Source organism: Nuphar pumila, chromosome 2 (genome assembly GCF_984573655.1).
Source record: "Nuphar pumila chromosome 2, dmNupPumi1.hap1.1, whole genome shotgun sequence".
Lineage (NCBI taxonomy): Eukaryota > Viridiplantae > Streptophyta > Magnoliopsida > Nymphaeales > Nymphaeaceae > Nuphar > Nuphar pumila.
Window position 1 is genome coordinate 147,011,906 of NC_143250.1, and position 23,117 is coordinate 147,035,022.

At 37.8% G+C, this 23,117-nt stretch overlaps 1 protein-coding gene across 1 annotated transcript in view; it reads right to left on the reverse strand.

The window, feature by feature from the left end:
- Positions 1–14,346: 14,346 nt before the first annotated feature.
- LOC149847550 (ran-binding protein M homolog) overlaps positions 14,347–23,117 on the reverse strand; it is a 50,555-nt gene continuing 41,784 nt past the window's right edge. Inside the window, exons 7-9 of the mRNA XM_089994208.1 lie at positions 21,331–21,496; positions 20,301–20,378; positions 14,347–14,445 (exon numbers count right to left, since the gene is read on the reverse strand). Of these exons, the coding sequence (XP_089850334.1) occupies positions 14,347–14,445; positions 20,301–20,378; positions 21,331–21,496 (343 nt within the window). The remainder of the gene's footprint in view (positions 14,446–20,300; positions 20,379–21,330; positions 21,497–23,117) is intronic.

The following is a 23,117-nucleotide window of genomic DNA, read 5'->3' on the forward strand; positions in this document are numbered from 1 at the left end:
TAATTTTTTAAATTTTCAAAATGGTGTATCTTTTACAAATGTATTTCTTTATTATAATACACTTTTTACAATAGTTGCATAGAAACACCAGTTTGCCTTGCGTACGCCATTTCAGGCATACCAGTATCTGATACTGGTACGAAACCCGTTCCAGAAAAACAGGAACTCGCTTCTAAAACACACGAGACGTCATTTCTAAGTTCATAAGAAACTAGTCCTTGTCAATATTGAAACCAGTTCCATGTATGAATGAAACCAGTACCAAACCTGGTTTCATTTGTATTGGTAGTAGTCATAGTAATAACTACGTAAGGCTGCAACTCTTTAGTCAGGTAAAATATGGGATAAAAAAAACTGTCACATGGGTATGGGTACGTGCGCGGGTACGGAGGGGTACGACACAGCAAGTTCAAAAAATGTGGGTACGGGGACACGGCTATATATATATATATATATATATATATATATATATATATATATATATATATATATATATATATATATATATATATATATATATATATATATATATATATATATATATAGAGAGAGAGAGAGAGAGAGAGAGAGAGTGCAGGGTAGGTGCTTAATGATACGTGCTTAATGGGTTTTTTCGTTTTATTTTTAAATTCTGACATTGATCTATGTACTTGATTTTATAAGGATCAGCTCTTGAAGTGTTCGATTCCAACACATGAGTGGGTTTTTATAAGGTTCGAAAAATCAACGGTCCAAAATCTTTGTAAATTTTTTAGGCTCCAAATATCATTTTTTTTCATATGATCCAGGTGTGGATTCCTCGTAAATCAACCATGCCCAACGCATTTATGGGGTCAGAACTGCGAAAAAAAAAAACCGAAAGAGCGGAAAAACCCATTAAGCATGTATCATTAAGCACCACTCTCTCTCTTTATATATATATATATATATATATATATATATATATATATATATATATATATGGGGTGGGGGGATGTTTGTTTTATTTAAAATATTTAAAAATATTTCAATGGGATGTTTGTATTTTTTTATAAGGGGTAAAGTGAATTTTTTTAAAAACAATGGCGGGTAAAATGAATTTTTTTAAAAAACAGGGGGATGATTGAATTTTATTTTTATTTTTAAGGGAAGGGGGTCCCGTTCCCATTCCCACCACTGTTAAATTGTAATATCAAATCTATGTAATGATATATATATATATATATATTATATATAAAGGAAGATAGATGCACATATATATTTCGTATATATGTACATGTACCTACCTACCTATATATATATATACTTATTTCTTGTAATAGTCATAGGGGTAGTTTAGTTATTTTAAGCATATTCTTTTTCAAATATGTTGTATTTTTCTTTAATTCTTTTTTCTTTTCTTTTTTTGTATTTTTCCTTTTTGTAAAAGGAAGTGTACACCTTGGAGGGGCCCACCATCTAGTCGTTGGGCCCCTTCCAACGGTCACATTTGTGACCATTGGAGAGGCTCCAACGACTAGAAGTGGAGCCCCTCCAAGGCATCCACTTCCTCTATAAAAAGGGGCATTCCCCTATTGTATTTTCTATGGCTTTGGGTCAAAGCCCAAGTGATTAATAAGGCTTTCTTATTCTTTTGAGCATTTGTGAGATTTAGTGGGTTGTGAAAATATCTCAAAAAAGAGATAAAGTGTGCAATGAGCACAAATGCATAAGAACACTTAGAACAAATGTACACAAAGGTACAATAAAGAAACTCAAATGCACAAAGGCATAAAAAATATAAAGAATTTTATTGAGAAGCTTGGAGAACAAAAGCTCCAAGAAGTGAGAATTACAAAGGGGGAACCCCCTTATTTATAATGAGAAAGGAAGCCTTGGAGGGGCTCCACTAGCTGTTGGAGCCCCTCCAACGGTTAGAATTCTAACCGTTGGAGAGGCTCAACAGCTAGTGTTGAGCCCTCCAAGTTGACTTTGAGTCAACACAAAAAAGGACAAAAACGAAAAAGAAAAAAAAGAAAAAGAATAAAAGTAAAAAAGCAAAAAGAGTTACAGCATATTCATAATTATGAATATGCGCAAAAGGTGAATGACTAAAATACCCTTGCGGGTTTTACAAGAAAAGAAAAGAAACATACATATTTACATATATATATATAAAGATAGATACATATACATATATACGTGATATATATATGTATATGAAACATACATATTTACATATATATATATAAAGATAGATACATATACATATATACGTGATATATATATGTATATGTATCTCTCTTTATATATATATGTAAATATTTACATAAAGAGATACATTTTAACACCCTCCCTCAAACTTAGGGCACAATGACCGAAAGTTTGCTAAGGAGAAAGTTGAATCTTGGAGAGCAAAGCGCCTTGGTGAAGAAATCTGCCAACTGATATTCTGACGTTACATAGGGAAGGTCGATGACTTTTTGTAGATATGTCTCTCGGACATAATGGCAGTCCATCTCAATATGCTTTGTCCGCTCATGAAACGTGTGATTCTTAGCAATATAGATTGCACTCTTATTATCACAACACAACTTTGTGGGTTCTTGAATTGGAATCCCCATGTCTTGCAACAACTGATGAATCCAGACAATCTCCATAGTTGTAGACGCCATGGCTCGATATTCTGCTTCGGTGGATGATAGAGACACCTTCTGTTGTTTCTTACATCTCCATGAGATCAGGGATTCACCTAAGAAAATGCAAAAGCTTGTAGTGGAGTGACGGTTATTTGGGTCACCTCCCCAATCAGAGTCAGTATATGCAATTAAATTCAACTCAGAAGAAGAGGAAAGGAAAACTCCCTTGTTTAAAGTTCCCTTTAAGTATCTGACAACTCGGAGAACGACACTCATATGAACGGATGTAGGAGCATGCTGAAATTGGCTTGCAGTATGCACGGCATAAGAGATGTCCGGCCTTGTGATGCTAAGATACATTAGAGATCCCACAAGTTGCCGGTAGGGGGTATGATCCTCCAAAGGTTTCCCATCATCGATCTTCATTTTTTATTCCACAACTTCAGGGGTCTCACAGATTTTATCGTCAGTAATACCTGATCTGTCAAGAATCTCACAGGCAAGTTTAGTTTGAGACAAAAAATAGCCTCTATGAGAGTAGGCTACCTCGATACCAAGAAAGTAAGTCAGATACCCCAGGTCTGACATTTCAAACCTTTCTTTTAAAGTGGTTTTAATGTTTCTGATGCCCTTTATGTCACTACCTGTTATCAACATATCATCAACATACAACAGTAAAATCACAATTCTTGCATCAGACTTTTTGACAAACAGAGCAGTGTCAGTGTAGCATGAGGAAAAACCATTTTGAACCATTACATCATTAAATCGATCATACCAAGCCTTAGGGGCTTGTTTTAAACCATAAAGCGCCTTTTGCAAACGAAGGACTTTCCCCTTTGGTACATTCATACTAGGAGGAGCATCCATGTAGACTTCTTCATTAAGATCCCCATTTAAAAATGCATTTTTAACATCCATTTGGTAAATATTCCATTTTTTAATAGATGCAATGGTAATCAAACACCTTACAGTAACCATTCGTGCAACAGGACCAAAGGTTTCTTCGTAATCGATGTCGTATTCTTGACTATATCCTTTTGCGACAAGACGGGCTTTATATCTTTCGAGAGTGCCATCACTCTTGGTTTTGACTTTAAAAACCCATCTACATCCTATTGTTTTCTTTTCTTCTGGAAGACATCGAAAAACCCACGTTTTGGCTTTGTTGAGGGCTCTAAGTTCGTTGTCCATGGCATCCCTCCATTCAATCATTTCCTTAGCTTCTTTAAAATTTCTAGGTTCTTGATATGAGTGAATGGCACTAAGGCATGCCCTATGTTTTGGAGAAAAAGACTCATAGGATATAAATCTAGAAGGATTTTTCCTAGATCTTTCAGTTCTTCGAGAGTTGTTAGAAGATTCACTAAGATCACTATATTTCTCTATTGCACTTCTAAAAGTGCCTTTATCTCTATGAGTATAGGTAATGGGTTCATTTATCATTTCTTCTTCATCATGAATGATTTGAGGAATACTTTCACTTATATCCTCATTCTCTTTTAATTCATCATCGCTAAAAAAATCTTCATTTCTAGATAAAAGTTCAAACAAGAAAGAATAATCGGTATTATCTTCATGATTTTTGTGTTCTTCAAAACCACTTATGTTTTCTAAAAAGGTTACATTTCTTGAAACATATAGTTTATCATTTTTAATATCATAACACCTAAACCCTTTTTGAGTTTCCGAATATCCAAAAAAGCACAATGAATAGCTTTGGGAGATAATTTATCATTCTTATCGGTGAGAACAAAACATTTGCAACCAAAAATTCTTAACCTATTGTAGTCGGGTTCTTTTTTATACAAGATTTCATATGGAGATATTTGATTTAAGTTTTTGGATGGAAGTCGGTTGATGAGATAAACCGATGCAAGAGCCGCTTCGGCCCAAAATCTTTTTGGAATTTTTTGAGAAATTAGCAAAGTTTTTGTAGTTTCAATTATGTGTCTATGTTTACGTTCGGCCAACCCATTTTGTTGGGGAGTTTTGGGACAAGACCTTTGATGAACAATCCCATTATTTTCAATATAACTTTTAAAATCATTTGAGAGATATTCTCCCCCGGAGTCGGTTCTAAAAATTTGTAATTTACTATTGAATTGATTTTGTATTAACATGTGAAAGATCTTGAAAGTAGAAAAAACCTCATGTTTATGTTTGAGGAAGTATATCCAACTATACCTTGAAAAATCATCCACATAAATAACATAATAAGAAAAACCTCCCTTAGACACAACGGGTGCCGGTCCCCATACATCCGAATGCACAATTTCGAAAGGTTTAGATGAAAACATAGTTCTTTGTCCAAAAGGTAAGCTTCTCATTTTACCAAGAATGCAATCATTACAATTGAAATTGTCTTTACATAAGGTTTTAGCAAAATGTAAATACGAAAGCTTGACAATATTTGGATGCCCAAGGCGTTTATGCCAAACATTTATATCCTTATGTTGGGCAACATTACAAAAAGAGGTTTTTGGAATTTGAAGAAACTCCATGAGATAAAGATCTCTCTTCCTAAAGCCTTCCCCAATCAACTTCCCGGACCGGCGATCCTGTATCCAACATTTATTTGATGAGAATTTGATATCACACCCATGATCCGATAGTTGAGAGACGAAAAGCAAATTTAAATTTAGTTTTGGTATAAATCTAACTTTTGGAATAAAAAAACTTTGTCTTTCAAAATCACCAATTCCTTTTATTTCAAGAGAAGCCCCATCCGCGGTGGAGACAAAAGAGGGTGACAAATTTTTTGAGTATTTAGAAAGTGAAAAAACATTTGGAGTCATATGAAAGGATGCACCCGAGTCTAAGAGCCAAAGAGTCTTACCGGGAGGAGAGAAGGTCATGGCGGCTCCGGAAACGGATCCCTTGAGGAGTGGTTGAAGAGCTTCCATGATTTGATTGAGAGCCAAAGTAGCATGATTGGAAGTAGAAGGACCTTCCTCCTTGGTTGATTGGAAAGTAGTAGACATAGCCACCATCTTCTTCCATTTAGAGCATACCGGTTTAATGTGACCCGGTTCTTTGCAAAAATGGTATATGATCTTACTATAATCTCTCCTTCCATAATGCCCACCATTTTCTCTTCCTCCTTGATTTTTGTTAAAATGAGGGGGTTTATAGATTTTAACATTATTCCCCGGTCTTGAGACGGCATAAGCACCCTCATCCTCATCTTTAGAGGGGACGGCCAACACACTTAGATTGGTTTTATTCATTCCCAATCTAGTTTCTTCTCCACTTAATTTGGTAAGCACATCTTCCAACGGAGGGGAAGAGAAAGAAGACAAGAGAGAGGATCTAGTTTGTTCAAACTCAGGTCTAAGCCCATTTAAAAAATTAAAGAAATGATCTTCTAATTGTTTGGCTCTCAATTCAATAGCCTCACCACTCCATTTAGGTTCTTGGAGGGCAAGCTCATCCCAAATAGTGGATAACTCGGCGAAATACTCTCTAACGGACATTTCTCCTTGTTGGAGGGTTAAGACCTTCTTTTGGAGATAGTATTTATGGGACAAATCTCTTGAAGTATACATTCTTTCAAGATATTCCCATACTTGACATGCCTTTTTGAACTTTAGAATATTGGCATTAATTTTGGTCTCAACCGAAGAGAAGAACCATGAGAGTATTTTGTAGTTTTTCATTTCCCATTCTTCATGCTTCTTATTGTAATCTTCAAAAGCCTTTTCTCTTTCTTCTCCCTCAAGAACCTTTATCTCTTCTTTGTCAAGGGTAGTAATTTTTGGTACGGGTTCGGGAATAGTTCTTTGAACATATCCCCAAAGACCCTTTCCTTTTATATGGGCCTTCATATTCCCGGCCCATACATGATAATTCGTTCCATTCAATTTGAAGCCAAGAGAGAAGTGAGAATCCTTTTCGCCCATTAGAGAGGATACAAAGAGAAATAAATGCGTACCACAATGCGAAATGAGTCCCTTCTTGATGTAGGAAGCTTCCAAAATATAGAATGAAGAGCCGAGTCTTCACTTCAACCACCACAACTTAATGGCACGCTTTACGAGGTATTCCAACGAAGAGAAAAAAGAGCACGATCTTCTTTTCCTTTAAGCCTAGCTCTGATACCATGTGAAAATATCTCAAAAAAGAGATAAAGTGTGCGATGAGCACAACACCACCAATGTGCACAAATGCACAAGAACACTTAGAACAAATGTACACAAAGGTACAATAAAGAAACTCAAATGCACAAAGGCATACAAAATATAAAGAATTTTATTGAGAAGCTTAGAGAACAAAAGCTCCAAGAAGTGAGAATTACAAAGGGGGAACCCCCTTATTTATAATGAGAAAGGAAGCCTTGGAGGGGCTCCACTAGCTGTTGGAGCCCCTCCAACGGTTAGAATTCTAACCGTTGGAGAGGCTCAACAGCTAGTGTTGAGCCCTCCAAGTTGACTTTGAGTCAACACAAAAAAGGACAAAAACGAAAAAGAAAAAAAAAGAAAAAGAATAAAAGTGAAAAAGCAAAAAGAGTTACAGCATATTCATAATTATGAATATGCGCAAAAGGTGAATGACTAAAATACCCTTGTGGGTTTTACAAGAAAAGAAAAGAAACATACATATTTACATATATATATAAAGTTAGATACATATACATATATACGTGATATATATATGTATATGAAACATACATATTTACATATATATATATATATATAAAGATAGATACATATATACGTGATATATATATGTATATGTATCTCTCTTTATATATGTAAATATTTACATAAAGAGAGATACATTTTAACAGTGCTTTTGTGCACAAGTGTTCTAAGAGTTCTTATAGTGCATGAGTGCGCGTGTTTCTATCAAGAATATTAAGGTCTTGATCATAGTATCTTATTGAAGATACTTTCACATGGTATCAGAGCAAGGTTGGAGAAAGAAAGATCGTGGATTCTACCTTTTTCGGTGCTTCAAAAAGCGTGCTCTCGAATTTTTGAAGATTGGAGTGGATTCTCTTGTTCATCCAATATTTTAGAAGATTCTTCTATCAAAAAAGATCTAAAAATCCTTTGTGGTACGTATTTTTTTTCTTCATCTTTCCTCTCTACTGGGTGAAAAAAACTCATTTCTCTCTCAGTTTCAAACTCAATGTGTCCAACTATTATGTTTAAGCAGGAAACATGGAGGCTCATATTAAAGAAAAATGGCTTTGGAGCTATGTTCAAGGCTTGATTCCCGAACCAGAGCCAAAGATAACCTTGATGGAGAAAGAAGAAATAAAAATCCTTGAAGGCGAAGAAAGAGTAAAGGCCCTTGAAGACTATACCAAAAAGCATAAAGAATGGGAGATGAAAGATTTTAAAATCCTCTCATGAATTTTCTCATTCGTAGAAACAAGAATTAACGCCAATATTATCAAGTTTAAAAAGGCTTCTCAAGCGTGGGAGTACCTTGAGAAGATGTACACCTCTAGGGACTTGTCCCATAAGTATTACCTCCAAAAGAGCGTTCTTACTCTTCATCAAGGAGAGATTATTATAAGGGAGTATTTTGTCGAACTCTCTTCTATTTGTGACGAGCTTGCTATGCTCGAACCTAAGTGGAGTGGAAAAGTCATAGAGCTTAATCATAAACAATTGGAAGAAGATAGATTTTTCAATTTTTTGAATGGGCTTAGGCCAAAATTCGAACAAATCTGGTCTTCTCTTTTATCCGTCTTCACTTCCCCCTCTCTTGAAGACGTAATTACTAAGCTAAGTGGGGAAGAAACTCGTATGGGTATAAGCAAAAACAACCCAAGTGTTCTAGCTACACCTTCCAATAATGAAGAAAATGAAGGTGTTAATGTCGTATCAAGACCGGGGAGTAACTTAAGGACCTACAAGCCTCCTCACTTCAAGAATCAAAACTCAAATGGTTGAGGAAAGAGGGATTATAGCAAGCTTTTATGCCATTTTGTAAGGAACCGGGGCACATTAAGCCTATTTGCCCAAAGTGGAAAAAGTTACTAGATGTGGCAACTAACTTCTTCTAAAAGGGGCTATTTTCGGAGCCGCCATGTCAAACTCAACTCCTCTCCTCCCAGTAAGACCTCTTGGCTTTTAGATTTCGGTGCTTCTTTTCACGTGACCCCAAGTTTTAATTTTTTCTGAATATTCAAAAAATTTCTCTCCTTCCTTTGTTTCAACCGCGGATGGAACATCTCTTGAAGTAAAATGAATAGAAAATTTTGAAAAACATGGGTTCTTCGTTCCAAAAATTAGATTTATACCCAAATTAAACTTAAATTTGTTTTCCGTTTTTCAATTCTCGGATCATGGGTGTGATATAAAGTTTTTATCTAACAAATGTTGGATACAGGATCGTCGGTCTGGAAGATTTATTGGGGAAGGCTCTAGGAAGGGCGATCTATACTATGTCGATTCCCTCCAAATTTCAAAAAAAAATGTTTTGTAATGTTGTCCAACAAAAGGATATTAATGTATGGCACAAGAGACTTGGACACCCAAACAGTGTAAAAATTTCTCATTTAACTTTTGCTAAAAGTCTATGTAAAAGTGATTTCACTTGTAACGACTGTATACTTGGGAAAATGAAAAAATTACCTTTTTGTCAAAGATCTATGTTTACAACAAGACCTTCTGAAATTGTTCATTTGGACGTATGGGGACCGGCACCCGTCCTATCTAAAGGAGGCTTCGCATATTATGTCATTTTTGTTGACGACTACACGAGATATTGTTGGATTTATTTTCTTAAACACAAATATGAAGTCTTTTCGGTTTTTAAAACCTATCATATGATGATTAAAAATCAATTTAATGGGAATCTAAAAATTTTTAGAACCGACTCTTGTGGAGAATATCTTTCAAGTGAATTCAAAAATTATCTTGAAAGTTATAGTATTCTTCACCAACGGTCTTGTCTGAAAACCCCTCAACAAAATAGATTAGCCGAAAGGAAGCATAGACATATAGAGACAACTCGAACATTACTTGTTTCTCAAAATATCCCAAAAGGTTTTTGGGCTGAAGCGGCTCTAACATTTGTCTATCTGATAAATCGGCTACCTTCAAAAAACTTGAACAATATCTCGCCTTTTGAAAAATTATACACCAAAAAACCCGATTATAGTCGGTTGAAAATTTTTTGTTGTAAATGCTTCGCTCTTGCTGACAAGAACGACAAGCTTTCACCTAAAGCCATTGCCTGTGCCTTTCTTGGATATTCCGAAACTCAAAAAGGATTTCATTGCTATGATGTTAAGAATGATAAGCTATATGTTACTAGAAATGTCAATGGTTTTGAAAGGAGTGAACCCTTAAAAGAAAACATGGATTACTCTTTTTTGTTTAAAATGTAAGCTCATGATGATGATAGTGATGATGATCTCATTCATAATGAAGTCAATGATAAAGAAGATGATTCTTCCCATCCTCCTATCTCCCAACATAGTAATGAAGGAGCATTAAGAGATCCCATAACATATACCCATAGAGATAGAACCAATTTTAGGAGTGCAATTGAAAAATACGGTGAACCTAGTAGTTTCAACTCAACCAATGATGAAAACCTACGAAGGACTGATAGAAGTAGAAAGATACCTTTTAGGTTCACTTTATATGACTCCTTTACTCCTAAACATAGAGTCTGCCTTAGTGTCATTCATTCCTATATAGAACCCAGAAACTTCGAAGAAGCCAAAAAGAATGATGAATGACTAAAAGCAATGGAATGTGAGCTTTCAGCTCTCAACAGGGCAAAGACTTGGGAGTTTCAAGATTTCTCTAAGGGTAAGAAAGCAATAGAATATAGATGGGTATTTAAGGTAAAAACTGACATCTTGAGAGATATAAGGCTTGATTGGTAGCAAAGGGTTATAGTCAAGAATACAGGATTGACTATGAAGAAACTTTTGCCCATGTGGCCCGAATGGTCACTGTCCGATGTCTCATCACCATTGTCTCAATCAATAAATGAAACATCTATCAAATGGATGTTAAAAATGTCTTCCTAAATGGTGATCTAAATGAAGAGGTATACATGGATGCTTCACTAGGAATGGAGACTCCCAAAGGGAAAGTGTTTCGCCTTCGCAAAACACTTTATGGTTTAAAACAAGCCCCCAAGGCTTGGTATGATAGGTTTAACTCTGTAATGTTAGAAAATGGTTTTTCATCCTGTTTCACGAGCACTGCCTTATTTATTAGAAAAACCAATGCAGGGATTGTCATTCTGCTCTTATACGTGGATGATATGCTTATAACCGGAAGTGATTCTAAGAGGGTTAAAAGCATAAAAACTATTTTGAAAGATAGATTTGAAATGTCTAATTTGGGATTTTTAACTTATTTTTTTGGTATTGAAGTAGCATACTCTCATAGAGGGTATTTTTTATCTCAAACTAAGTTTGCTTCTGAGATTATTGACAAGTCAGGTATTACAGATAATAAGGTTTGTGAAACTCCTGCTATATTCGGAGCCAAAATGAAGATTGATGATGGTATTCCTCTCTTCGATCTCACTCCTTACAAACAGCTTGTGGGATCATTAATGTATCTGAGTATTACTAGACCAGATATTTCTCATGCAGTTCATACTGCAAGTCAGTTTCAACATGCACCAACATCAGTCCACATGAGTGTCATCTTGCGGTCGTAAGATACATAAAGGGCACAATAAATAAGGGAGTATTCTTGTCCTTTTCTTCTGAATTAAAGTTAATTGCTTATACTGACTCTGACTGGGGAGGTGACCCAAATAATCATCACTCCATAACTGGTTTTTGCGTGTTCTTAAGAGACTCATTGATCTCATGGAAAAAATGTTTTTATCCTCAACTAAAACTGAATATCGTGTTATGGCAACTACTACTATGGAAATTGTATGTATTCATCATCTACTAGAAGACATGGGGATCACAATAGAAGGGTCCACCAAGCTATGCTGTGATAATAAAAGTGCAATATATATTGCCAAAAATCATACGTTTCACGAGAGGACTAAACACATTGAGATGGACTGTCATTATGTTCGGGAAGCCTATCTGAAAGGAATCATAGAACTTCCATATGTCACTTCAGAATATCAGTTGGCAGATTTCTTCACCAAAGCACTGTATTTTCCGCGGTTCAACTTCCTTCTTGGCAAACTTTCGGTCATCATGCCCTAAGTTTGAGGGGGGTGTTAACTTGTAATATCAAATCTATGTAATGATATATATATTTTATATATATAGGAAGATACATGCACATATATTTCATATATATGTCCATGTGTACCTACCTACATATATATATAATATATATACTTATTTCTTGTAATAGTTGTAGGGGTAGTTTAGTCATTTTGGGCATATTCTTTTTTGAATATGTTGTATTTTTCTTTAATTCTTTTTTCTTTTTATTTTTTATATTTTTCTTTTTTGTAAAAGGAAATGTACACCTTGGAGGGGCCCACCATCTAGTTGTTGGGCCCCTTCCAACAGTCACATTTGTGACCGTTGGAGGGGCTCCAACGACTAGAAGTGGAGCCCCTCCAAGGCATCCACTTCCTCTATAAAAAGGGGCATTCCCCTATTGTATTTTCTATGGCTTTGGGTCAAAGCCCAAGTGATTAATAAGGCTTTCCTATTCTTTTATGCATTTGTGAGATTTAGTGGGTTGTGCTTTTGTGCACAAGTGTTCTAAGAGTTCTTATTGTGCATGAGTGCACGTGTTTCTATCAAAAATATTAAGGTCTTGATCATAGTATCTTATTGAAGATACTTTCACAACCGCCTCATACACGCACACTCTCTCTCTATCTCTCGCTCGATCTCTCGCTCGATCTCTCGGTGTTGTTGCTCTCTCTCACTCTATCTCTTCCCACCACCTCTCCCTCTCAATCTCTCTCCATCTCGATGTGAAGAAGAAGAACGAGAAGAAAGAGGTGGAGATGCTCTCTCTCTCTAACTCGATCTTGATGTGAAGAAGAACGAGAAGCCATCGTTGTTGCTCTCTCTCTCTACTCTCTCTCGATGCAATAAAGAATGAGGAGGAGGAGGTATGGTGCTCTCTCTCTCTTTTCCTTCTTCCTCTTCTCCACTTTCTCCTCCCCACTTTTTTTTTGAGGGTTTTATGAAACAACAAAAAACAGAGAGTTTTTGGGTTTCGAGTTAGGTCCAGGTTAGACTCAACCTGGGCCCGAACGTACTCATGCCGTGCCCGGTACCGTCCCCGTATCAAGCCATGTCTACACGAGTACGTGGGCCATTTAGTTGTCTATGTGACATAGAGAAAAAGTAATAAATAACCTACTAAAATTCTACATGAGAACTATTATTCTACTATGCATGTCCCTCATGTTCTATCTAAATTCTAAGCTCTAAGTTCATTAACACAAGAGAAAGAAGAACAACAACCTAGAGAGCTTGAGATTGATGGTATTGAGCCTTTCAAAGTTGCACTTGATGGAAAAAGAGGAAGAAGAGAGCTTGAGATCATTGTACTCGGTTTGTTGGTGCTAGTACAAAATATTAGAGCATGAGGTTTGAGGTGGTCGGATGTGGATCTTGATCCAGATCAAGGTTGTCAAACTAGAAAGTGAAAGCGGGAAACGCTATGGGAAGCAGAAGCGAGAAACGAGGCATTTTAAAATTTATAGGAAGCGGGAAGTAAAGTATCAATTTAAAAGTGAAATATGAATAAAAAATGAAGCAATATGGTAACTGAATAGGAATCGAACAAGAAACAAATAAAAACTAAATAAAATTGATCATTCTTATATTTCGTGATTTTTCAGTAAAAGAGTTAATTTTTTGTTAAAATCTAACAAAGATGGTTACCAATATAAAGAAAAATACATGGAAAGTGAGTGAAAGCGTGAGAGAAAATACATGAAAACATGAAAAGAAACATGAGAAAAGAAAATAGAAAGCATAGACCATGTGTATGGGAAGCATAGAAGAAGCGTGGGGAATCAAGATTCCCATGAAGTTTCTGAATATCGTTCATGGCTGCAGTTACAGCTGAGATGACATGGACTAGACACATGTTATATGATTTGGGAGAATTCATCCCCAAGTCACTCTTGTTGTGTGATAATCAAGGAGCTATCAAGATTTCAGTAAATCTCATTCAACATGAAAAGACAAAACATATGGAAATTGATCAACATTTTATTCGCCAGAAAGTGGAGGATCAGGAGATTGAGACACCAAGTGGCTGACTTGTTCACTAAAGGCCTCACAAAGAATAGGTTTTGGTATTTAAGAAGCAAGTTGTCCATGGTTGTTAACCATGTACAACTTGAGGGAGGCTATTAGAGCATGAGGTTTGAAGTGGTCAGATCTAGATCTTGATCAATATCCATATCACTTGCACCATTGTTCATGATGTTACTGTTCAGGACGTTATTGTTCACATCTCCTAGTTTCCTATTGCATTTTATTATATGTTGTGTTCCTAAAATACCCTTTATTAGTATTCTTGTATTTTGTGTTAATAAGGGTGTTTTAGTAAAGATGTATTTGTGTAAAGTGAATATAAATAGCCACAATGAGGCACAATTTTTTTATATTGGGAATCGTTAGAGCTCAACCCAAACCTTTCTCGTCTTTTTTCTCTAACCTAAATCCAACACAACTCTCTCTCTCTCTTGGTTCCTTGTATGCATGGTTGCATTGTCTCTTCATAAACGGTGTGCATATAGTTCAAATATCCATGTTACCAGGTTTTGCACCGCACACCATGTACAGATCAGAGGCAGCTCCCTTTTGTGAGACTCAATCTAACTCTTCCCATCCTTCTTCTATGTCATATAACCCCATTTTTGTCCTCAACACCAACAGTGTGATAGGCAGCATCTGCTCCACCACCTCCAACTGCATGGCTAACAACCAGTTACAATAGAACCTAAAGGTCTTAAATAACCTCTTCTTCACGTTTTGAATGATGTACATAGTTTTTTAGCTTTTTTACCAAGTCAGATAATGGAGCTCGTGGATCTGATATGCAATCAAGATTTGAGACCCATAATCAGCCCATCCCTATGATATTAGAAGCAGGGAAAAAATTTAACGGGAGGGTCCAGTTAAGTATACAGGACATATACGTTCAAGTCCCACTTTCTAAGCAAGTTTGACTAAGGTCACCCCTGTTAAAAAAATGAGTTTTATTTTCTGTTGCACTTATGCTAGAATTACTCATAGTCAAATCAGTGCTAAAGGATCATTGTCACTCTATGATGAACAGATAAATAGTCGTTCCCTTAAATTTTTGCCTTTAATCTTAGATTTTGATCTTGAAATCTACATGTTGCAATTGCTTAACTTACATTATTCTTAACTGGGGGCAGAAATTAGATGAAATAATGTGTTAATAAGTTTCATAACAGGCAATGAAGTTAAGCTTTGGAATATCTATTTACTTGGCTACATATACATGATTATTTCCTTAGTAGCATACACACATGCCTATGTAACCCTATTACGACTTGGTTGTTCCAATACAAAGCTTATGTAACCCTCTTAGATAGCCCTTTCCTATTATGATTTTCTGATTGTGGCCTATAAGTGTTGTCACAGTGATTTGAATTTATACATGCTCCTAACTTTCTAGTTGTTGCAATATGTCTTTTTGATAAATAAAAAAATTTCATGGTTATATATTTTTTAATGTTTTTATTTTGTGTGGATGAATGAACTAATATTTGCTATTGTTTTCAATTAGTTCTACTAAATCACGGAAGAAAATAACACAATTGAAGAGGAGCACGACTCTCCATGCCAAAGTGTTCATGACTTCAATGATTCAGTTATAGAAGCAGGTCCAGTAGTTTCAGAGCAAGAAACAGAATTGCCATTATGGAAGTTTGTGAAAGTTATTCAGACAGAAGGAAAATCTTATGGTGGTACTAAGACATGGGAGTGCTCTTTTTGCAAGAATACTTATTAAGGCTCATAGACTTGAGTCTATGCACGCCTCATGGGAACCAAAAGAGGCAGGAATTTGTCATTGTGACTCTTTAAAAAAATAACAAGAAAAAGATTATGGAGCTGTAAAATATAGTGGAGGAGTTTGAAAAAATCGCAAAGAATTAGTTATAAGAGGACCACCATTGAAAAGATCTAAGACAAAAAGCACCGTCCAAGGTTCTTTTAGCTCTAAAAACATCGGCTCAGGAAAGCTAACTACAATATTCAAAGAACAAGAGAGGGCAGCAGTAGCATCAAAGACTGATTTTTATGTGCATGTGGAGTGCCATTTAATGTGTTGTGATATCCTTATTGGACAGAAATGATTGAAGCTATTAATAATGCTCCACAAGGTTTCAAGAGTCCATATGAGACCGCACGAACTACTTTGCTTAATATTGAAAAGCAAAAGTTAAAGGATGAATTGAATAGCATTCGAGAAAAGTGGCCAATTTATGTGGGTTCTATTATATAAGATGGTTGGACAAATGTGCAAAACCAAGCTTTAGTTAATGTTATTATTTCAAATTGCTTAGTCCTATGTTTTTGGAGGCAGGAGACTTCTCAAGTATTGAGAAAACTGGAAAAAGTAACATGATGGTGGGCTTAGAGATTGGCTTTTCCTTAGAAGAAATGTCAGTATACAAATTGGAGCAAGGTCAAATAAGGTGGAAGCAGAATTCCAAGACAAGGAAAGAAACCAATCAGCCAATAGGTCAATCTAGCAACTCAAAGGGAAAAGGGATGTAGTCATTGTAACAGCAAAAAAAAATTGTTTTGATTCGGGCCGGATCCGGACCCGGACCACCGCCTCTCGCTGTCTTTTAAGACAGCGAGGCAGGCGGGAGGAGGGTTACGAAACCCTCCTCACCGCCCTTCCACCTCGACTCTCTCATCTCTCTCCCCGACACCCACCGCCTCTCGTCTTCCTCGATTCGCCGGAGACCAGCATCAGCCCATCGCCGCCGGCGACTCTCTCCGCCGCCGACCACCAGGTACGCTCTTCCTCCCCTTCTTCTCCCTCGCTCGTCTGTCTCTCTCGCTTTCCCCCTCGTTTCTTCGTTGCGCGGGGGGGGGGGGGGCAGGCCGCCTCTCTGCCCCATTGAATCACAGGGGAGGGGCAAAGCCCCCCTCCCTGCGATTCTTTTTAGCGAGGGATCCCTGTGCTGTGGTTGGTAAGGGAGGGGTTGAGCCCTCCCGATACCCTCTTGTTGAGGGGGCAGAGCCCAGCTCCTCCCTGCAACCTTGTAAGTAGGGGAGGAGGGGTCGGCCCCCTCCCTGCTTCTTATTATGGCAGTGGAGGGGCCGAGCCCCCTCCCTGTGCCTCTTCATTCTTTAGGCAGGGGCAGGGGCAAGCCCCCTCGCCTCGTTCTTCCTTGGCATCAGGCAGGGGCTTCGCCCCCTGCCTGTTCGCATTTCATTAGGCAGGGGCCGAGCCCCTACCTCTGTGCATGTTCGTCAGGCAGGGGTGAAGCCCCCAGCCTCTCTTTTTCTTCGTCAGGCAGGGGCGCAGCCCTGCCTGCCCTCGCTCTTTGAGGGCAGGGGTACAACCCCCTATCCTCGTACTTTGCCGAAAGCAGGTCAACAGGGGGGCGCTGCCCCTGCTTCTGCTTCCTTCACGTTAGGTCAGTGGCAATGACTCCGACCTTCTGTTTTGTTGTTAGCGTGCTAAGATTGTCGCATATTTGCAGCTACAACGGATCTCACTCGCGCTCCGCGACCCGAGCCGTCAGTCGTGTACATCCGCAGACGCCAGCAAGCTCGTAACTCTCCGAGGTAGGGGAAGATTGCACGAAAGACTTGGATAATTGAATTAAGTTTAATTAAACTAAAAATGACCATTAAATAAATATATATACAAATATATATATATTTATACGAGTATGCACTTAACTCATGGACGCAGTTTCGCGATCCTTGCCGAGGTTTAGCGTCGCACTTCTGCTTACCGCGCTTACCTTGACGTCGCACTCTGCGCCTAGGCTTTTGCTTTTGCATATGTGTTGGTATTGCCTTGCTATTGCAGATGACATGCAGGTTCTTGCCCTTTGCGTATGCCTTAAGGGCATCCTCGTGGAGGATGCAAGGGGCATTTATCACTTTCTCTCTTGCGACGAGAGTTGAGTTGGGAGCTAGCGTTACATCCTCGTTTAAGGAGAGGGATACCTTGCAAGGATCCTGACTCCTTGAGTATGCAGTCCTGCAGACGAGTTGGGGTTCTGTTAAGAAACATGTATCCCGTCTATCGAGACCGGTATCGAGTCATGCGAGGCATGTAGATACCCCGATAGCGGATGAGGTTCTAGAAAATCACATGCATAATGTTGGCACAAGGTACTGTTGTTTCAAAGGATAAAGTAAAGTTGATAAACTTTACATCTTTGTGAGACACTCCTGTTGAGACTTCTATTGAGGAGCTATACCCCCTTCATCCTAGAATACTTGTAGTCGTGCACGACACGTCTAGTACTGCGATGATCGGATGAGATGGTCGTGCGACCTCGAACAGTGCTAAATGCACAATGCTGTAATCATATAAATGACCTCGCATTCGCCTTCACAGGCAAGATGCTCGAGTGGTTTAAAGACCACAACATAGAATGGGTCGTTAGTTAAGCAACCCCTAACGTACCTATTCGCTTCTATATGTCTGTCAAGGGAGAGGACAGAGCGGTACAAACTTCAATGGACAGGTTGTTAACAACCACCTTACGGGCAACGATCCGGCCTCCCCAATCATTGGAGTTAGGGGAAAGAGGCTACAATAGTTAGTTCAACACTTCTGCAGAAGTTGGATGCATCCGTGGCACTGCCTCCTTTGGGGAATCCTCTCTCGGCTAAAGCCGTCCCTTTGTAGCGAACTCAACTAGCTATTCGAGTTATTGAAAATAGATAGAATAACAGACGCCCGAACTAGTCTCAGTTGTTTCTATGTTTTGCCTGCGCGTACCCGCAGGCTAGTAATTATCGAAACATAATGTTTGTTCACACTTGTCGTTGGGTCGTGAGACTAGCATGCACTACTGATTCGCTTAAACTACTAACTCGTTTGCACTACTAACTCGCTTGCACTACTGACTCACTTGCACTACTAACTCGCTTGCACTACTGACTCGCTTGCACTACTTGTTCGTTTGCACTACTGACTCGCTTGCACTACTTATTCGCTTGCACTACTGACTCGCTTGCACTACTTATTCGCTTGCACTACTTTTGCGTTTGCACTATTTTACCTTGTGCATTGCTTACCTGTTTGACTGCATATTTGCTTTAAACTGCGTAACCTGCTGAATTAAATGCACATAATTCAGTTTCCTGCAGTCTTTCTTGTGCACCTACTAGTTTTTCGTGAAATTAACCCATTCTATGGGTACAGGTGATGATTAGGTACACCACAGGCGATGGCGTCATGGCAAGATGGCTCCAAGACGTTCTTCTTCCTGCTCTTAGCTCGTGTCCTATTGTTTGGGGTTTTGTAACGGATTTTCCTTGGGATATCCGAATTTTATACTATTTGGAGAACTTCTTAAATGAAAGTGGCTTTTCCAAGTGTTTGCAAGTAGCATGGGTTGTGTGTTTTGGTTCTTTTAGCTAACGCGCCCAAAGTTGTCAGCTTGCCTTTCTGAAATTAACAAAATTATAGTCTTCCGCTGATTTCGTAAACCATCTCTGAGATAAAGAGATTCCTTTTTAGTCTCGTCTGTTTTTTTTTTTCTGAAAGGTTTGCAAGTTTGAAATTTTGGGGCGTTACCGTCATAGATGATATGCACTTGAAGTTTGTATATGGAAAATCTTCATACCATTTTCCTTATAATTCTTTTGTATTTAGTTTGATATTGTTCCATGTTTTTTTATTTGATTATTGTCTGAAAACATTTTGCTTTCAATATTTTGCATATAGCTTGAGACGTTAGCCCATTGCTATAGCTATCCATGGCGAAGTTATGTGATTATTTGATTTTAAAAGTTAGTTCTTTTGCTCTTGTTCTTAGCTTTTCTTTTATCTCAATATATAAGATATTATTATTACAAGGAAAATGATGAGGTCTAATTTCTAGAAACTCGTATCAATTTTATTAGAAGCTCGTACCAATGTTAAGAAAATCATGTACCAAAACCTTGTACCAATGCTTATTAGAAACTCATACCAATTTTTTTTAGAAACTCATTTCAATCAAAACGTACCCAAAACTTTTGAGGGTTTCACGTACCTGTACCCAAAATTATGCATTTCACAACATTTTTTCCCCAAAAGTAAGTTTCACATGCTACAACTCACCGTTGCATAAGAGAACTATACAATCAGGGGCAAAATTACAATATAAGCTGTAGATGTTCTTGCTAAATGCACTTTTTGAGGAAGCTAAATGGAGGCCAGTGTACTTCAAATTTTCTTCGATAAAAGCACCCAACAAGTAGAGTTGCAGTGTCTTCATAGCAAAACAAAAGTCTATGTTGCTCAGTAATCCTAGATATGAATCCAGAATAGATGTGAGCTGAAATTCATGCTTTTGGCAACTGTCATACCCAGAGGTGCTTGTCTGATATCTAAATTCCAAAAGATTATCACTAGGGAATATTATTTTCCATCAAGAGCACTTTCCAAACAAAGTTTCCTCTTGAATATGGCAAAAACAACAACTAAGATGCAAGGCTTACTTGTTTCAAACTAAATTTACTTAACTGGAAAAAGAAATACAGATAAACTCACGAAAGAAACAAGCAATAAAAAAAAGGTAACATATTCTACACTTGCTGGCTACTTGAGGTAAAGTTCTTGCCTGCAAAAGCTGAGGATACCATTCCCGAAGTTTACTGAATGTAGCATCAATATCTCCAATCTGAATAAGCTTCATTTTTAGGTAAACAAAACCTTCATTTCAGAGACAGTAGTAGCACATCTTAAACAAATAAGTCTCAAGTTTATAATTATATGTCAGAATACGATCTAGATTTCTAAGAGGCATTAGAAAAACCTAAAAAACCTAACCAACTTCAAGAAAAAAAATGGGGGTGCGTGGTGGAAGGAAAAGGGTGACTACAGTATATAAAACGAATACATCTTTGGAAAAAAAAAACACATATAATCAAGCCCTATTTATTTTGCTTACAATAAAGTTGCAGAAACCATGGGCAGCCGGACGGTCACCCATTTTTTCTCCAAAGGGCTGGGCACAGGCCATGCTGCATTGGCCCCACAAAGGTCCATTTTGGACCAGGCTACCCAGCAAGTAGATCGGTTGGACAGGGTCCCCAAAAAGTGGGCCTGGCCACCTTAACATAAAGCAATTTATTTGTCAGTATTCAGAACATGAGCTGATAAACCCATGGAATTATGCACACTGAAGTCACCAAACACTGTGAAAATACCCATACATCTGCTCTGCTTGCTAGAACTTGATGTGTCAAAAGACTATAATCTTTTCTTTTTTTTATGAAGGACTATAACTTTTAGATAATAAAGGTTATGACAATCAAAAGGAGACCACAATAGCTCTTTCCTCACCAATAAAAACATGAAAACATCAAGAGTTAAAAAACAGAAAAATTCAATCACAGCAAAAACTAAAACAACACAGAACTGAAAGTTTAGTGGACACTTTGAAAAGGATCAGAAAATAAGAAAAAATTCTAAGCAAACCAAATATTGCTATTTGTATAACTAGGAAAACTATAGTCAACATATTGGAACCAAAACTGCATTCGTTTGAAACTTGGTAACACACAAAATTTCATCAACTAAATATAAGAAAAGGTTTCCCATCCTGCAAACAGCAATAAACTTCCATTCACCTGACGTAACAATTTCCGACGGCCTAGTGCATATGAGCCTTCAGTTTCATTTGCATTATTATCTTCCCCACCAACTGATATAGGAGGAAATGTGCTTCTACTTGCCGCATCAAATGAGGTAAGAGTATCTTGATAACCATAGTGTAATAAATATGAACGAACTATCCTGATTGCCAACACACAAGAAACATTAACCAAAGAGAGGTCCTACCAAAGACAAAAAATTCCAAAGCGAATGACATAAATGCAATATTGTTAATAAATAACATTAATAAAAGCTGAATGACAGTTGGTTTTGTTAATTAGGCATTTAAATTGACCATTAACAGTATCCATGTGAAGGCTCACTCTTTAAATCTGTGATACAAGAGAATTTTCCTCTTCCCTTTCCGTTCTCGTTCCAGCTTGAGTCGTACTATTAGTACAAAATAAAAGCAACAAAAGGCCCATATTGGGATCGAGACAACAAGTGGATCAGCTAATATCAAAATTGAAATACATAAGTACAGAAAGTGGCTGACAGAGTGCCCAAGAGCTAAAGATTCTGTTTAAATGAAATGAAGAACATTTAAAACTCGATTCCTTGGCTCACAACTGTATTTTAAATCCTTTATAAAGTTGCAGGAAACCTCAAAACATTCAAACTGCCCAGGGCTGTCAACGAGTCAGATTTGTCTCAGGTACTGGAACGAACCCGACCTAAAACTAGATATGGGCAAAAAAAAACACTGACCTGAATGTTATTTGGGTCAACCAGAACCCGACCCAAGTAACACGTGGTAGCTGCTAACCACTTTTCTAGCTAACCGCCGTGCTAACCAGGCTTTCAAAGGGTTTTCCCATGTTTTCCTTAAAGCTGACCGTACAGATGTGTTCTACATGCTTGATTTTATAGGAATCGACTCTTGGATCATCCGATCCCAATACACAGGTAGGTTTTTATAAGGCTTAAAAAATCGACGGTCTAAGATTTTCCTACATTTTTTCATAAAAAAAATGATCCAAGTATTGTTTCCTAGTAAACAGATCGGGACAAACACATCTGCACGATCAGATTTAAGTAATATATGGGGGAAATCATAGTTGGAAAACCCGGAGATCCGACTCAGGAATTGTTCGAATGATATCAGATCGCCCAGTAACTAGGCCACCGATCCAGCCCAAACCTGTTTTAGCCAGGTTCAGGCGTGAATCGGCTAGGAATCACCCGACTCAGCAACTCGCCGAGTCAGTCCTGAATCGGACAATTCAGGACTGATACATGACCAACCAGTTCCGATCCGATTCAATGGGTCAAACCGGTATTTGTACTGGTTTGTTACTGAATTGACTCTTCCCCTCCTCTTCCCCCATTTTACTAAGATGAGCATTCTTCCCCTCCCCTCCATTTTTCGACGACCCTCTCTCTGTCAGCATCCACCGATGACTGCCGGTGACCACCAGCCTCTCTCTCTCTCTCTCTCTCTCTCTCTCTCTCTCTCTCTCTCTCTCTCTCTCTCTCTCTCTCAGCAAGGCGAGCTTCTGAGAGGTAATGCATGATGCACACTTTTGGGTGTTTTCACCATATTGTGTATGTGCAGTGTGGGATTGTGTGGAGTGTGGAATATGGGAGACACATCAGAGATCAGCAAGACAAAGGATAGAGATCATGGTTGGGACCATGGAGTGCTTATTGACAAGAAAAGGAAGAGAGTTAGGTGTTCTTATTATGGAAAGGAGATGTCTGTTGGAATAAATAGCTTAAAACAACATCTAGCACATGTGAAAGAAGAGGTGTTTCCATGTAA